The 18,356-nt window shown below is 48.2% G+C and overlaps 1 protein-coding gene across 1 annotated transcript; it reads left to right on the top strand.

The window, feature by feature from the left end:
* Positions 1–557: 557 nt before the first annotated feature.
* On the top strand, positions 558–6,855 carry KLHL33 (kelch like family member 33; the record flags this gene model as incomplete). The annotated part of the gene is made up of 4 exons (XM_081094452.1): positions 558–1,299; positions 4,973–5,897; positions 6,014–6,181; positions 6,303–6,855. 4 exons carry the CDS (start codon positions 558–560, stop codon positions 6,853–6,855), a joined length of 2,388 nt encoding a protein of 795 aa, XP_080950578.1.
* Positions 6,856–18,356: the final 11,501 nt, after the last annotated feature.

Raw genomic sequence — 18,356 nt, 5'->3', positions numbered from 1 at the left:
CGGTCATCTCAGGACCGGGCCCAGGAGGATTGGGTGTCGGACTTCGGGCACCCGGAGCCCAGGCCCACGCCTGCCAGCGCCGGCTAAAATTAGCGGGTGCGGCCGCTCGCTCGGTTGCGGGCGAGTCCCCGCTGCCACGCCGCCCGAAGCAGAGCAAGCTCGAGGGAGAGGGCGAGCGGCCGCTGGTGTCTCGGGAAGGTGACGACTGGGATGCGGGCGAGACGGGCGGGCACGGCCCCGGGGACTGGACCTTTACGCACGCTTCCTGCTCCGCTGCACCTCGCGAACCCCATCCTTGCGCGCTATCGCCTGGCTGCTTGAGCCTTGGAGTGGCGAGAGGGGTGGCGGGGGAGGGACTGGTGCGGGGGCCGGGGGAGGGGAGCCTGTGCGGCGCGGGGGCGGGTGCAAACAGGCGGGTCGCCGCGGTTGGAATGGCTTGAAGCAGGGAGCCACACTGACGTCGCCAGGCTAGAGGCAGGGGTTCCTCTGACCTGGGTCAGCTCTGACCCCTCCTCTCCCTCCTCCGCGCCTCTGCAGCAATCCAGTGAACGTAGGCCATGAGCGTCTCGGCCTCGGAACACCGTCCCTCGGACCGGGGGCGCGTCTCCCTGCCCATCCAGAAGGATGGCCGTGGCTTCCCTTCGCCCGGCCGGAGGCGCCCGCCCTGGCCTCAGACCCCGGACGAGGATCCCAGCTTGCCCCCCTTTCCTCTGGAAGAGCCCGGTCCCAGGTCCGTGGCCCCAGGGGACCTCCCCTCTCCCGCCTGGTCCCTGGAGGAGGAGGACGATGACGAGGAAGACGCGGCGGAGCCCGAGGGGCTGCGCAGCGAGGAGCATCCGAGCCAGTTTTTCGCGGAGGCACAGCGGCTGCGGGAGCAGAGGTTGTTGCTGGATGAAGAGGTGTCGGTGGCGGGGCGAGTCTACGGGGTGCATCGGGTGATCTTGGCCGCAGTCAGCAGCCTTTTCCGAGGCAGGCTGCTGGACGGCATGGGCCCGCGACCCCCCGTCAGCCTCGACGTGGCCCCCAAGGCCTGGGAGGCCGTGCTGGCCTTTGCCTATGAGGGAGTGCTCAATCCCGCCCCGCCGAGGCAGGTGCTGGCGGCAGCCAAGGCCCTGGGAGCACCCCGAGTGGAGGCCGCGGCCCAGCGGCAGCTCAAGAAGGCTGGACGCGCCCGGGACGGAGAAACGCAGCCCGGCCAGGCGGAGGAGCTGCGGGAGCACCTGCGCAGCATTGAGCTCTTCTACCGAGAGGGCGTCGGGTGTGACTTGGAGCTGGAGGCAGGCGGCTGCAGGCTGAGGGGTGAGGGCCTGCGGGGCATTCCTTACTGTAGGTGCAAATGCTACCGGAATGGTGTGTGCAAGCAGCAGGTGGTTTGATCCCTGCCATAGTGGTTTGGATCTCTGCTGCAGTCGGAATTCCCCTGGGGGGTCTTTGGTGCCTCTCTGGAGCCACTGGAGAGTGGAGCATGCGCACTTGAATTGTTTCCTAAGAGCACTGACAAATTTAAACTGACTCTCCACGTGGTGGCTTCCTGGGCCCAGTAGCAAGGAATGAACAGCCAGCTGGCTGGAGCTAAGGTGCAGCCATTGCCAGTAAAACAAGCAGAAAGCCGTTGCCTCTAACAGGAATTAACCAAAGGCCCTTCTTGTATTTAGGACACAGGAAAAGCCAGAGGTACATGGTGTGTGCTTTCACCTAAGTGTGTCCTTTCACCTAAGTGTGTAGGACCGTATCAGACAACATGGCTGATGTGGTCCTACAGCTAATGAGCAAGGTCTGGTACTGTTTTGCCAGAATCTTACGGTTCTCAGACCATGGCACTTTGAAGTTAACTCTGCTCTGACCAAGCATTCTGTCTTGGTCAATTTGGGCTGCTGTAACAAAAATAACAACAACAACAAAATACCAGAGACTGGGTGGTTTAACAACATACATTTATTTCTCACAGTTCTGGCGGCTGGAAGTCCAAGATCAAGGTTCTAGCATGGTCAGGTTCTGGTGAGGGCCCTTTTCCTGGTTTGCAGAAAGCCACCTTCTCACTGTGTTTCACATGGTAGAGAGGCACTCTCATCCCTAATCACCTCCCAAAGGCCCCACCTACAAATATCATCATATTAGGGATTAGGGCTTCCACATATGAATTTTGGAGGGACACAAACATTCCATCTTTAGCAGATTTCTAATGTGTTTGTTATCATTTCTGATACCATCAGGTGAAATACATGGAGGGGGGGGGGTTAAAATGTCATAGTTACAAAATTCCCACTAGGGTTTGGAATTTACACAGTGTTTTCATTTCTCTAAGAGACATTCCAGCTTAATGGTGGGAGCCTGACGCTTAAAATTCTAGAGACTATTGATGAGTAAGAAGAATACAAGTGGTTTTGAGCTCTTTCACAGTGGACTCTGAGCTATAGGTTGACTGGTGACATGGAAGATGAGATGGTTTACCTGCCTCAAGGAAGGCAGGTTTTCTCAGGCAGTACTACATTTGAAAGCTGCCACTGATGGTTACCACTTGGGAAGCACCGAGCCACTACCTACTGACTGCTTAAAAAGACAATGGAAAGCCATAGCAACATCACCCCAACTTTGAGAGAGATGAACATGGCAAAGCTGGTCAAAGCAGCCTAGGGTTCAAAAACTTCACTGGGAGCTTGGCCCTGTGCCACCTGCCATAGAGGACTTCAAGGAGCATCCCCCTCCCCCTTTTTTTAAAAAAATTATGAAGCATTTCAAACACATAGCAAAGTAAGGAGACTATTAGGATGAACATCCACCCCAGCCGGTTTGGATCAGTGGATAGAACATTGGCCTGTGGAGTTAAGGGTCCCAGGTTCAATTCCCGTCAAGGGCATGTGGTATCTCTCACATCGATGTATCACATGGACGTTTCTCCATCTCTGTCTCTCACCCTTCCTTCCACTCTCTCTAAAACTCAATGGAAAAATATCCCTGGGTAAGGATTAACAACAAACAAAAAAAAAAAGATGAACACCCAAACACCCATCACCCACACTTAACAATATTTTAATTTACTTGTAAATCTGTGACATTTTACTCATAAATACTTGGGTATGTTTTTCTTTAAAAGAGAACATTTTCTCATATAACCACAATACCTTTTTTTTTTTTTTAATATCTTTAGAGGAAGGGAGAGAGAGAGAGAAAGAGAGAGAGAAACATCAATGATGAGAGAGAATCATTGATTGGCTGCCTCCAGCACATCCCCCATTGGGGATCAAGCCCGCGTGTGCCCAGGCATGTGCCCTTGGCCAGAATTGAACTCGGGACCCCTCAGTCTGCAGGCCAACGCTCTATCCACTGAGCCAAACCAGCTAGGGCTAACCACAATACCTTTATCAAATCTAACAAAATTAACAACAATTCCTTAATATCACCTAATCCACACTGAAATTTTCCTACTTGTCCAAAAAATGTCTTTTAGTACTGGTTTGCTCAACCCAGGAGCCAATCAAGGACTGTGCTATATACTCAGATGTATGTCTCTTAAGGTTCCTTTCTTCTTGCATAGTCCTCCTTCCCTTTTTATGACTTGACTTATTAAAAAAATAAGATTAGTTATCCTATAGAATGTTCCATTTTCTAGGTTTGTATGTGTTTTCCCTCATGTTTTTAAAATTTATTAATCTATTTTTATTGATTTGAGAGAGAGAGAGAGAGAGAGAGAGAGAGAGAGAGAGAGAGAGAAAGAGAGAGAGAGAGAGAGAGAGAGAGAGAGAGAGAGAGAGAAAAACATGGATGTGAGAGAGAAACATCAATCAGCTGCCTCCTGAACGTGCCCAACCAGAGATTGAACCTGCAATCTGGGCATGTGCCTGTCCGGGAATCAAACCAGTGACCTTTTGCTCCACAAGACAATGCTCAACCAACTGAGCCACAACCACCAGGACCCTCATGGTTTTAATTTTTTCCCTTAGCCTCTCAAATTCTTATAAATTTGAATGTAGAACTAAAGTCTTGATTAGATTCAGGTTCAATATATCAGTCAGAATACTCCATAGGTGATGCCAAGAACCTCAAGTTGAGTTATGTTAGGAAGAATATGAGATCTAGTTGTTTAACAGCATCTGTTAACAGGACAGTTTCGGTGTTATGAGGGCCATGCAGATAAGCAGGGTATCGATACACAAGTATGCTCTCAGCAGCCTGGCATCAGTGACAGTGGATGATGAAGATCTGCCCAGAAAGCCACTGCATGGCAATAGAAAATAAATCACTTCTTTTTGCTCATTTTCTTACCTTAAAGGGAGCAATTTAACTAGATGATTTTGAAGGTTTCCAGTTTAAAATTTTATGATTCCATAAATAATACCGAGATGCTTAGGGGATATGTGCAGAGGAAAGCTAGAACACATGGGAAATCTTAAGCACTAAATCTTGGGCAAGAGGAGATGGCAGTCTGAGTAGGCTGGTTCGTAGCCATTCCTGAGTGTCATACCACTTTCTGAGTAAAACCTGACTAACAGAATGGCTGATGTCAGTGGCTCTTACAATTGTCAAGGAAAGAATTTTATTCTGTACACAATATAGAGACCTGTACAAGTTGCACATTGGTCTTTGAGTTTATTTTGTGCCCGCTGTAAGCAAATGCTGTCTAAAGCACCTTCTCAACTTGTTCTATCAAGACTTTTTCTAATTGACCTGGATCAAAAAGACTAAAGCAATGTTTACCAAAGTATCTTCAGGCCACTAACATGAGAGTCATGCAGGGTGCTTGAAAATGTTAAGATACAAAATTCTAGGAACTCCATTCAGACCTTCTGCATCAGCATCTCCAGAGGTAGAGTCCTGAAACCTGCCTTTTAACAAGTACCCCATGGTATTCTGATACACATCCCAGTTTGGCCGTTGGCCTTGGGGGTTGGTTCGAAGCTGAGGCTGTGAAGTTGGGATAGTCCCTAGCAGTTTGCAAACCTGGATCCCCATCGACTTCTTCTCCCTCTTGCAGTGCACCGAGCAGCCCTGGCCTGTGGCAGCGAGTTCTTTGGGGCCATGCTCCTGAGTGGGATGAGGGAATCCCAGGGCACACAGGTGTCTCTCCACACCATCTCTGCCCAGGACCTGCGACTCCTCGTCTCTTTTGCCTACTCTGGGGTTGTGCGGGCAAGATGGCCAGGACTACTGAGAGCTGCCCAGGCTGCCCTGCTGTACCAGAGCTCTTCCTGCCTAGCTCTGTGCGAGACAGCCTTGGCACGGGGCCTCAGCCCTGCCCGTTGCCTGGCCCTCTTCCCCATGGCTGAAGTCCCCGGATTGGAGAGGCTCTGGAGCAAAGCCCGTAATTACCTCCTCACCCACCTGCCCGCTGTGACCTTGTGCCCCACTTTCCCTTCTTTACCGGCTGCCTGCCTGGCTCAACTCCTGGAAAATGATGAACTACACTTGCAGGAGGAGTTTGAGGCCTTTGCGGCTGCACGATGTTGGCTCGCAGCCAACCCTGAGACCCAGGAGTCAGAGGCCAAGGCCCTGCTTCGATGTGTCCGCTTCGGCCGGATGTCCACCAAGGAGCTTCGGAGAGTACGGGCAGCTGGGCTGCCTCCACCCCTGCCCCCAGACTTGCTGTATCAACTGATAGTGGAGTCGGAGATTCCAGGTCAAGAGAGGCGGAGGGAACCTGACCAGGCTTTGGTAGTGATTGGTGGAGACGGGCTCAGATCAGACATGGCCATAAAAGAGCCATCCCGAGGAGTGTGGTGGGCCCGGGCCTTCCGCTGCGGCATGGGGCTGGTCCGAACTGTGGAGTGGGGCCGGCTGCCTGCCCTGCCTGCCCCAGGACGCTTCCGGCATGGGGCCGTGAGCCTGGCAGGAAGTGAAATCTACGTGTGTGGGGGACAGGATTACTACAGCCACGCCAACACCTTGGCTTCTACTCTCAGGTATGCACCCCCCAAGAATGTCAGACCCGAAGGTGGGCAGCTGAGGGAAATTGCTGGCCCAGCCAACCACAGACTCCCAGACTCACTCTTCCTGTCTCTTGTCACACTGTGTCCAGGTGGGACCCCAGTCAAGAGGACTGGAAGGAGATGGCACCTTTGTGCCAGGCTCGGAGTTTTTTCCCTCTGGTGGCACTGGATGGACTACTTTATGCCCTGGGTGGACGAGCCAATGGTGTTGCCCTAAACTCCGTGGAGACCTATGACCCTGAGCTCAACGTCTGGAGGTGAGCAGGGAAAGGGGGGTGGGGTTGGGCGAGTTTCTAGGCATCAGGGAGCGACTAGGAGACTTGGAGGAGGAGAGTCAAGGATGACTGTTGCCTGATCATGTGCTCTGTTCTCCCTTAGGCCAGCACCTGCGCTTCCAGCACCACGCTTTGCCCATGCAGCTGCTATTTTGGAGGGCCGATTGTACATAAGTGGTGGCTGCAACGGGAATAGCCAATGCCTGGCCTCATTACTGCACTATGACCCTAAACTTGAGAATCCAGGGACACTTCTGAGCCCTATGGGGGTAGCTCGAGCTGGCCATGTCATGGCTGCTCTGGGTGGGCGGTTGTATGTAGCAGGTGGGTTAGATGAGACTGGGGACCTGCTGAGCTTTGAAGCTTATGACCCAAAGACTGATAGCTGGACTCACCTGGTACCTCTGCCCTCCCCCCACGTGGGAGCTGCAGGGGCTGTGCTGCAGGGAGAGTTCCTGGTGCTGGGGGGCTACAGCCACCTTACTTACGCCCTCTCCCACCTTATCCATGCGTACTCTCCGGGCCTGGGCCGATGGCTCTGCCTGGGAACTCTGCCAAGGCCGCGGGCTGAGATGCCTGCCTGCATCCTGACTCGGCCCACTGTGCAGCACATAGGTTTAGGTCCCACAGGGCACCAAACCAAACCTGCCGGGTGAGTGTGGAGCAGCAGCAGTGGATGGGGGAGGAAGGGATAAGATATATCATGAGAGAAGGACCGAGATGAAGGGAAGACAAAGAGAAGTCTTTTTTTCAGGATAGTATTTTATTCTAGTACAGTGCTTTACAACTCATAAACTGCTTTTGAATATATGATCTTCATGGAAGAAAAGGTGGCTCCAGAATTGCCAGGGAAAGGGCGTTGAGGAAGGGGAACAGCTGAGTGCCTAGGTAAGGAGAGGAGACCCAGAAGCAACTATACAAGGTTTGGGGATCCCGGTAGTATTTCTAGCGGGAAAAGCACATCTAGCTGGAAGACAGTCAAGAAGCTCCAGTAGCCACGGTATAAGGGCTATGAGAGGACAACTGGGAAAATGATGATCCTGACCCATGGAACAAGGAGCAAATCATTTAAAGGCCATCTATGAATGAGTTTGAGGAGTCGGGGGGCATGGGGCAGGAGGACTGTAATTGTTGAGTCCTTCCCCTTTCCAGTTTTTGCTGCTCCTCCTCTCCAATCCCTGGGTCACCTGAACCCTTTGACAATATTGTTTCTCAGGTGACTTGTAGGCCCAATCTAGAGTCTCCTCGGTCCAGATACCACAGGCTGCCCCTAGAGCCTCTTGGTATTTAATCTGAGGCAGAAGTTCCCATCTGGACCTGGCACAGCACAGGGGTGAGATGCCAGGGCACTAAGGTGGGAGTGCTGCATGTGGGGAAGATGAGGAGGAAAGAGGCAAAGTGGGGAGGCGCCACAGTGGAAAGGGGTTTGAGGGGGATGGGGGTAGAAGAAGTCAGCAGCTTAACTGGCTTCTTTCCTTCCGTTTGGGGTCAGTTGAGGGATTAGGAGTGAAAGGAGGACAGTGTGGTATGAGGTTGTGGGAGGAAGTGGTAGGGAGAAGAGTGAGAGGCAGAGACGACATGGAAAACTGGTTTTCCTCTGTTCTGTGCCTTTCCTCCAGACTTTTTTGAATCCGTTCCCCTTTTTCTTGGCAGGGAACATTGAGTCAGATGCTTTCTCTCTCACTTTCTCCAACCTACTCTTCCTTCCTTTTTCTTCTTCTTCCTTTCTCTCCTCCTTTCTCCCTCACAGTTGTTTATTCCTTATTGTATGTCAGGAACTATATGAGACACTAAGGACACAGAGGTCAGAGAGCTCCTGACCAGCAGACAGACTTGTAAACAAATACTAGTTTTTCAGTGGACTTAGAAGTGTGAACACTTCCCTCACATCTCTCACACACACTTAGCCTATGAGAGCCCGTCCCCTGAGCATGGAAGAGTGAACTGTGCCCAGGGAAGGCTTCTGTTACAGAAGGCAGCATCATCAGATGGGTGTGGTTTGAACTGGATCTTGAAGGCTGCCTGGTTCACCAGTCGGAAAAGGAGAAAGACATTCCTGATAGAGAAAGGAAGCAAGTGGGGAATGTAGTGCTCTGTGTCTCCATAGCAAAGGGGAAGTTAGAATTCCAGCGGTTCTTCAGAGAATTCTGCTGCTGTGGCCAACCGTCTTTCTTCTCTGGAGCCTTTCTGAAGACAGTTGCTTTCACTTAATGATTGTATATTCCCTCCCTCCACAACCCCCCTAAATCTTTTCTGTATGATATTTCCATTTCTCTGAATGGAAATATACAACTTAGGACAAAGGGCAGCTTTAGACAAAGGGCAAGTTCTTTGCATAGATCAATCTTCTGCTGCCATTGTTCATTAAGAATCTCATACTCCTGCCTTAACTGGTTTGGCTCAGTGGATAGAGCATCGGCCTGCAGACTGAAGGGTCCCAGGTTCGATTCTGGTCAAGGGCCTGTACCTTGGTTGCAGGCACATCCCCAGTAGGGGATGTGCAGGAGGCAGCTGGTTGATGTTTCTCTCTCATCGATGTTTCTAACTCTCTATCCTCTCCCTTCCTCTCTGTAAAAAATCAATAAAATATATTTTTTTTAAAAAGAAAAAAAAGAATCTCATACTCCTAAGGTTGAGAAGAAGGAGCCCCATCGTACCTCTATTCATCCTGGCCTGAGGGGTACTTGAAATGTTTGTTGTTGTTGTTGTTTTAGATATTATTTTATTAAGGTTATTTTCTATATCTGTTTAGGAGCATAGTTGAAAATGAGGAGGGGTAAGTAGGATTTTTAATAGAAAAGAGAAGAAAGATCAAAGAACACAGGGAAGAAGGAAATCGGAAGCACTGAGAAACTATAAGAATTGAGTCTTGCCCTGGCTGGTGTGGCTCAGTTGGTTGGGCTTCATTCCATGCACCAGGAGGTTGTTGGTTCAATTCCCTGGTCAAGGACACATGCCTGGGTGTTAGGCTTGATTCCTGGTAGGCGACATGCAGGAGGCAGCCGATAGATATTGTGCTCTCGCATTGATGTTTCTATCTCTCTCCCTCTCCCTTCCTCTCTAAAAATCAATAAACTATTCTTAAAAAAAAAAAAGAATTGAGTCTTTAGGGTGAACTCTGAACATATTTATATGATTTGTATGCAAAGATAGGCTTAAATAAAGGCTTTCCCATGATTGAATCATCCTTGTCTGAGTTTCTTTATTATAAAAAGCATTTAAAATTCCCTGTAATTTGACTTCTGTCTCCAACACACTACTGAAACCGTCCTTCGTCATCGTTATGATACCTACTTCTCATCAATCAAATCAGGTAAGGCCATTCTCATTCTTACTCATGTTTCTGCAGGAATTGACTGGCTTGAAAACTGGCTCTTACTCTAAACATTTCTTCTCCTCTGGCTCCTGAGCCTTCTCTTATTTCTTCAATCCAAAGAGGTGACAGAAAGCCAAATCATAGTGTCCAAGAGGACATGGCTCCATCCCAGATGAAGCTGACAGCCAAGAATCCAAAAGTATACAGATGGGAGCAGTTAGTTATAGAGGTCTCTGGCTTCATTATTTAGTTTTAAAATTGGGAATGGAGTAAGAAGAGAAGAGGAAGTCTCTGATTTGAAAAAGGACCCTGGTCAATGATCCACTCTTGAGTGAGAGGGACCAGATATAGGCCATTTGACAGTTGGGTCCCTTGCCGAGTGGACTGAGATTCAGGATAGTACTTTGGACCCAGAAGGGAAGTACAGTAAGAATCAGGAATTGGAACAGAAGCCATTCACACAGACTGGGGAATCATGGCAATCCAGGGATTAAGCTACAGTTTGGTGAGTGTTGAGAGCCTCCAGGACCACCAATCCACAGCATGGAACTCTTCAGGCCCTCACAAGAGGCAGTACTAAGAGATTATCTGATTATAATACGTATTCTAATCCCTCCTCTATAGACCAGATAGTTTCGCTTTCTCTTTATGAATTTGCCAAAAGCTACAGTAACAATGCCAGCCCCTCATCACCTCAATGACTGCACAGGTCCAGCAGGTCTCACAGTAGCCTCCAGAGTGTGCATAAGAAAGGTAGCTCAGCCCGACCTGTGTGGCTCAGCGGTTGAGCATTGAGCCAGGAACCAAGAGGCCACTGGTTCGATTCCCAGTCAGGGCACATGCCCAGGTTGCAGCCTGATCCTCTGTGTGGGGTGTGCGGGAGGTAGCCAATTGATGATGTTTCTCTCATTGATGTTTCTATCTCTTTATCCCTCTCCCATCCTCTCTCTGTAAAAAAATCAATAAAAATATATATTAAAAAAAAGAAAAGAAAGGTGGCTCAGCCCTAGCTGGTTTGGCTTAGTGAATAGAGCATTGGCCTGCAGACCAAAGGGTCCGGGGTTTGATTCCAGTCAAGGGCACATACATTGGTTGCAGGCTCTGTCCCGGCCTGGGCCCTGGTCAGGGTATGTGTAGGAGGGAGTGCAATTAATTTCATAGATATGAGGTTCCCGATACATTTGCCATATAAGTTGGCACCTATCTCAGCTGGCCCACCTCCCAAAATGAGCATTTCACTACGTGGAACTATTACAGAGTACCAATGTGTTAGGAATTAGGTGATTTAAAAGGTTTAAGGAGAGCCCCTGGTGTGGTTCAGTGGTTGAGTGTTGACCTATGAGCCAGGAGGTCATGGTTCAATACCCAGTTAGGGCACATTCTCGGGTTGTGGGTTCAATCCCCAGTGGGAGGCATGCAGGAGGCAGCTGATTAATGATTCTCTCTTATCATTGATGTTTCTATTTCTCTCTCCCTCTCCCTCTTCTCTCTGAAATCAATAAAAATATATTTTTAAAAATATATAAAAGGTTTAAGGAGAATAGGATGACAACAATGTAATCTGATGTAACCTAGCGTTGAATGTTGCAGGTGTGCTATGCCAGTTATCTAATGCTGCATAGCAGACTGTCCCAAAATGTAGTGACTTCAAATAACAATCATCTATACTAATAATAGCCTAGGTGGCATCACTCCCTCACGTTATCACAAGATGGCTGTCAGAAGATGGCTGTGTGCACAGTGGAGGTGGGGCCTGGTGGCCACTCTGCACAATGAAGCCAAGGGGGTCCCGCAGTTCTGTGCAGCATGCAAGAGGCCGGTCCTGGCGGAGGAGGCAGGTCATGGCAGGGGAGGGCAGTTATGGGTGATCAGGCCTGACAGGGGAGCAGTTAGGTGTTGATCAGGCCAGCAGAGGAGTGGTTAGGGGGCAATCCGACTGGCAGGCAGAAGCGGTTAGGGGCAATCAGGCAGGCAGGCAGGAGAGCTGTTAGGAGCCAATGGTCTTGGATTGTGAGAGGGATGTCTGACTGTCGGTTTAGGTCTGATCCCACAGGGATGGGGCCTAAACCGGCAGTTGGACATCCCCTGAGGGTCCCAGATTGGAGAGGGTGCAGACTGGGCTAAGGGACAACCCCGACCCCCCATGCATGAATTTCATGTACCAGACCTCTAGTCCTTTATAATAAAAGCCTAATATGCTAAGTGTCCGACTGTTTGTTCAACTGTTCGACCAGTCACTATGATGCACACTGACCACCAGGAGGTAGGTGCTCTGACCGGTAGGTTAGCTTGCTGCTGGGGTCTGGCTGATTGGACTGGATGAGATGGGCCGGACATGCTCGGGAGCCAACATCCCATGGTCCCTCCCTGGCATCTAAAATATTTCTTCTAATTAATTTCCTTTCAATGCGCATGAACCTGTGCACTGGGCCTCTAGTTTTACTATATTTCTCATGATTTTATGTGTCATTGGTTTCACTTACATTTAGGCAGCGTTCAGCTAAGTGATTCTTTTGTTCCATGTTCATTGATGGAAATTACTTGGTTGTACTGAAGTGGCAGATGGCCTGGTCTGGAGGGCCCAAGACAGCTTTGTTCACATGTCTGGTGCCCTGATGGGGATGGCTGGAAAGCTGAGCTCAGCTGTGATTGTTAACTGAAGCACCTGTATGTGTTCTCTTCAGCATGACAATCTAAGAGTAGTTGGACCTACTTGGTAGTTCAGGACTCCCAGAGGGAGTGTTCCAGAGTCCTAGGTGGAAGGTCCAAGAGGTGCCAGAATGTCACCTCTGTCACAAATATTGGTCAAGCAAGTCACGAGGTCAGTCCAGATTCAAGAAATGAGCAATCAGACTCCACTTTCCAATGGGAAAAGAAGCCAAGAACTTGTGGCCTGCTTTAATCTACCATAAAGGAAGACTAGGCAGGGAAGGATGGCTCACAGGGGAACATAGCCCTTGAAGGAAGGTGAAGAGAGATGTTAGTAAATGTCAACAGGCCAGAGACCAAATGCAGGGTTGTTTTGAGTCAGAGGAGTCAGAAGGGAGAGGCCTTAATATTTGAAGTTCATGTAACCTGCTGACTGGCTTCTGGGGCTTTCAGTTGGCCCCGAAGGGCTCCTCTGGGATGTCAAGTACTACAGAGTAAGTGCCGGTCCACCACAGCTTGTGCAGTGCTTTGGAGCTGGCGGTGATTAGACTGAGCAGAAACACAAGCTGTGAAGCTAAAGGTAATTGTTCACAAAGGGGAAAAAACTGTGGTGGAACCAACTGCACTTTATATTTCCCAGCCTCTCACTCTCCTCTCCACTTCTTATCAGAAACCTCCCTCCCCAGTTCAAAGTCTACCCCGCCAGGAAATTGCTGAAGGTCCCTCCTTCACATAACCCTGTAGTTTCTTCCTTAGTGGAATATAGTACTTCCCAATAGCCACCTCATTTTAAAAAAATTTTTATATATTGACTTGCAAGAGAGGAAGAGAAAGAGAGGGAGGGAAGAAGGGGGGAGAGAGAGAGAGAGAGAGAAAGAAACATTGATTTCTTGTTCCATTTATTCGTGCATTCATTGGTTGATTTTTGTATATGTCCTATCCGGGGATTGAACCTGAAACCATGGAGAATCAGGATGGTGTCATCCAAACAACTCAGCTTCCTGGCCAGGGCTCCACTTTGTATTTTTGTGACTTCTGCATATATCTGTCTCCTTTGTGATACGATGAAGACTTTAGAAGGAGGCATGTTGTATACATTTTACACACTGTCCTTCATACTTGATAGATGTTTGTTGAATCAAAGTGGGGGGAAATAGGAAGTTTGCAATTAAACTGACTAGAGGAGGTGAGCAATTTTAATAGTCCCAGTAGGGCCTTCAATAAAGGGGCTTCTAGCCTAGCTGGTTTGGCTCAGTGGATAGAGTGTTGGCCCATGGACTGAAGGGTCCCAAGTTCGATTTCAGTCAAGGACACATACCACGATTGCAGGCTCGATCTCAGGCCCCAGTTGGGGTGTGTGTAGGAGCGAACCAACCGATGTGTCTCTCTCACATAGATGTTTCTCTCTCTCTCTCTCCCCCTCCCTCCACTCTCTCTAAAAATCAATGGGAAAATATCCTTGGGTGAGAATTAACAAAAACATAAAGGGGCTCCTAAGGGCAGAGGGCATTCCTTGGCCTCAGAAAGGAACCAGTCTGGATACTACACTCATCAATTGGACACTGGAGCTCAATGCCACTGGTCAACAATTAGGGGTGTAGGCTGCATATGGAGGAGAGAGTGAATTTAAGAACTTGGAAAAAAGAAAAGTTAACTCTGGAGGAGTTACTCCAGTGGGAACAGAATGTCTCCTCAACTCTGCTGCAGTTATTTGATTGGCAACTCCAACCCCCCGCCCCCGCCCGCCCTCCATTGAGTCAATGACAGTAATCTGAAGAAAGTTTACTTCAACTCAAGAGAGGTGCTAGTTTGGAAAAGTGGGATTGAAAGGAACAAATATCGGCAATGTTTTTAGCACTGTCCATGGGAAAGAAAAGCTGACTTTGTAAACATCTTGCCAGTTGAGAGATTTTCTGTTGCAAAGCAAAGATAATTTATCTGGCTCTTTCAAAATCCAACTGAAATATCCTTTAAGGATGTCCACATTAGAACATTCAAACCTGTAAGGAATTTTTATAAGATTTTGTTTGAGTCAAACTGATGACAATGCCAGGACTCAGGACCTCAAATGCCCCCTGAGAATGAGTTCCTTTTATACATCTGGAATTAAGGAGGGTAGTAAGAAAGATTACATGAAGGCGGGAGAAAGCAATGTATAGGATAGTGAATAATATTATGTACTCTCTTGAGGGTGGTTACACCTTCAAGGGGTCTGGAAAAAGAGGATTACTCTGACATTTCAAAGGTGTGTTAACCTAAAGGCATAAAAACAATGGACAGGGATTTCTTAAGGCAAAGATAAATCTTTTACTAAAGAAGTTGGGAGTGCAGCTTTTGGATTTAATTTCCAGTTTCCCGACAAACCCAAAGGTGGGACATTTTACAAGACAATGGCAAGGCAACGTCATTAAAAGAGGACTGTTGAATTTGAAAACATATATGCATCCTTATGTTTATTGCAGCATCATTTACAATAGCCAAAATATGGAAGCAATCTAAATGCCCTTCAATAGACAAGTGTATAAAAAAGTGGTGGTACGTATATACCATGGAATACTACTCAGCCATAAAAAACAAGACTTTACTATTTGTGACAGTATGGATGGATCTGGAGGGTATGATGTGAAGTGAAATAAGTCATAGAAAAAGACAAATACCATATAATTTCACTTATATGAGGAATCTAAAAAACAAAATAGACAAACAAAATAGAAAAACACTAATAGCTACAGAGAACAGCCTGATGGCTGGATGCCAGGTGAAAAAGGTGAAGGGATTAAAAAGTTACAAAACAGTCATGGGGATTGGAGTAGAGCATGGGAAGTATGGTCAGTAATATTATCATAACTCTGTATGGTGCCAGGTGGGTACTTAAAATAAAAGAAGATCACTGTGTAAAGTATATGATTGTCTGGCCACTATGCTATACATTTGAAACTAATATAAAATGGTGTTGAATGTAAACTGTGACTGAAAAACAAAATTTAAGACATTTTAAAAATAAAAAATAAATTAAATTAAAAAAAAGAAGTTGGGGTGTGGCTACCCACCATGGCCAGTTTGGAATTTATGATCAGATCACCCTGTGAGGTTACTTTGAGTTAGATTTAACACACTACACCATTTTTGTCCACAGGGATCAATCAGTGGCTCTCTGACCAGAACAGAATCTCTGGAATTGGGCTCAGTTATTTACGTATGAAATTGAGGTGTGTCAGGGGCATTCCTTATTAAACTGCATTGGGGTAGTTACTGTCTTTCTGTCTGGGGAATCATTCTAGGCCAGTGGTTTTCAAATTGTCCTGGGATCAGAGTCTAGAACAGGGGTGGGCAAACTTTTTGACTCGAGGGCCACAATGGGTTCTTAAACTGGACCGGAGGGCCGGAACAAAAGCATGGATGGAGTGTTTGTGTGAACTAATATAAATTCAAAGTAAACATCATTACATAAAAGGGTAAGGTCTTTTTTTTTATTTTTTTTTTTAGTTTTATTCATTTCAAACCTGCAGGATCCGGCCCTCAGGCCATAGTTTGCCCACGGCTGGTCTAGAATTACCATGAATGAAATGCAACTACCATGAATATAATGGGATGATCCTACCTTGTTTTCTTAGAAAATCTACCAAAAATTATTCATCATTTTGGAAAATCATGCCACATGAACATCTATTCATGGTATTCAATCACCATCATAGCGCCCCTTTATAACTGTAACGTGTTGTTTTTTTCAGTGAGTAAGGGAAAGAGAGAGAGAGGTAGAAACATCAATGATGAGAGAATCACTGATCGGCTGCTTCCTCCACACCCCCTACAGGGGATCGAGCCCACAACCCGGGCATATGCCCTTGACCAGAAATCAAACCCAGGACCCGTCAGTCTGCAGGCCTACCCTCTATCCACTGAACCAAACTAACTAGGGTTGTAACTGTAACTTTTAAGGCAGGTCTCTACAGAAATGCATGCATCCAAGTACCACATTGTGTCCTCTGTAATGCCATGACCAAATATTTACATATCTAAACATATAGTATTGTATAATAAATCACCTCTATTTTGCTATTCCTTTCTATCTCTTTAGGATATTTTATTATTTTTAAAAATTGTGTATATAGGTAAATTATATTATTTACGAACTGTAGTTCAGTAGAATAAAGGGTACATAAAAATATATGTTATAAAAAGAAGTGTTGAGACTGATGGGGTGGGTAGTAAGGGAGGCATCTAAGGAAGGAAGGCAGAATCTGGCTCAATAAATTGGGAAAGTAGGATGGCCCTAATTCTGAGCTGAAGTGGGAACGAAGGGTGCGTTCCTAAGCAAAGTGGTATTTCCCAGATGACAGATCATCTGTTCTATGGGAGATGAGTATATTTCTCCTGCTACTATTTGTTTGGCCCTGCTCCTTAGGAAATAGCACTAACATCACACCCTACAGGTCCTTGGTCTCTTTCCTGATCCTGGTCCGCCTTCTGGGAAATGTTAAGGTTGCGGAAGAAGGAACGCACGAGGCCAAAAAGGGGTGAAGAATTATGAATTTATTAGGTCATCTGGGTACCTAGATGGGCTGAGCCCCAAAATGGCACCAGCACCCAAAGATGGGGAGTCAGAGGTTTTTAGAGGACTCTCGGTGGCCTTTTTCTGGGCGAAGAATTCTCTGTGCAGGTCTGCATTCCGGGGAAACTCCGGAGGGGAGAGATAATGGTCTTAGCAAGTGGAATGTGGTCTAAGCAAGTGCAATGTCCATTGTGAAGTGGCCTCAACGTCGGTTCCCAGGGGAGAGGGTATCATTCAATTGACGCTCCAGATAGACTCCTTGTAATCCACAGTCTGCTCCAGATGGGCATGGGCTGCTCTCAGTTCACCCTGCCCCAATTGACCCATATTCCGTCTCCTTTTACTTCTATTTCCACAAAGTAACTTGTGGGTGAATTAAGAGTCCAGCTATGCTTGACACCAGGACAAAAAGTGTCCAGTCAGGAAACGAACATGCCAAAAATCTTTTTTCAAGAAACAGTGTTCGAAGATACGCCACAAGAAAGGAGAGGAAATTTAGCAAAAGAAGGGACCTTGGTAGATGGGGAGCCTGACCAACAGGAGAACGGAGGACAAGAAAGGGGGAAAAGGGAGGGGACCAAACCCAGGCCCCAGAAAAGGCTGCACTGTCCTCCGGGCATTCGCACCACCAGCCAGGCACCTGCTCTTCCTGCCGGCGGCGCCGCGCTCCGGCCGCAGCTCCAGCGGCCGCCCGGCCCAGCGCGCCTCCGCCCGCGGCAGTCCCCTCCCCGCGCCGCCCGGCTCCTCCTCCGGCTCCAGTTCCTCTGACCCGCGGAGCCCGGAGCCCGGCTCCTGCTTCCTGCTTCGGAGAGCCGAGGTCGGCGTCCCAGGCAGCCAGCTTCTCCAGCCCCGAGTGGCTCCGGGGACGGTCCGAGCGCAGGTAAAAGCCGCCCTGGGGCACTGGGCTCGGCTGGGAGAGCCGGTGCGAAGGGCCGAGCGCGGCCCCGGCTCGGGTGGGACGGACGCGGGTGGGTGCGTGTGCCGGCTCCTCCCAGCAGGGTGTGTGCGGGTGCGGAAGGGACAGTGAGAAGGGCCGATGGAAAGCGGAGCAGAGAGTGAGGGCCAGGGAGGGGCAGGACACAGAAGGGACATAAGAGTGAGGAAGAGACCAGGAGAGAACGAGTCTCCCTGCTCAGTGCTCCTTGGAAGGAGGTAGTAACTACCACTAACAAGCGAGTTTGAGCGCTGTTTGTCATAACAGGAACCCGGGCGGTGCTTAAACAGGAAAGAATCTCATACAGTCAACTTTTGTAAAAGTGATGTGGGTGTTAATGTGTTAATACAACAAGGTTTCCATGACACACACACAGTGCAGAATGGTGTCTAAAGTATGATCCTCTTTATGTAAAGCGAAGAAAAAAAAGGGGGTGGGTGGAAGAAGCATTTCTATGCTTATATATTTGTATACGCATAGAAAATACAGTGGGGCCTTGACTTACGAGTGTCCCGACTAACTAGTTTTTTGAGATACCAGCTGTCTCTCGGCCGATTTTTTGCATTGAGTTGATAGAGTAATTTGAGTTAACGAGCTCGGTCTAGGAACGAATTAAACTCGTAAGTCAAGGCCCCACTGTATCTGAAACTATTCTTATATGTTTTATATAACAGCAGTGGTATCCCTGGAGAATGGAACTAGAGAT

Source organism: Myotis nattereri (genome assembly GCF_964212035.1).
Source record: "Myotis nattereri genome assembly, chromosome: 1".
Taxonomy (NCBI): Eukaryota; Metazoa; Chordata; class Mammalia; order Chiroptera; family Vespertilionidae; genus Myotis; species Myotis nattereri.
Note: the sequence above shows the minus strand (reverse complement) of the source record. Positions and strands in the feature narration are given on the sequence as shown.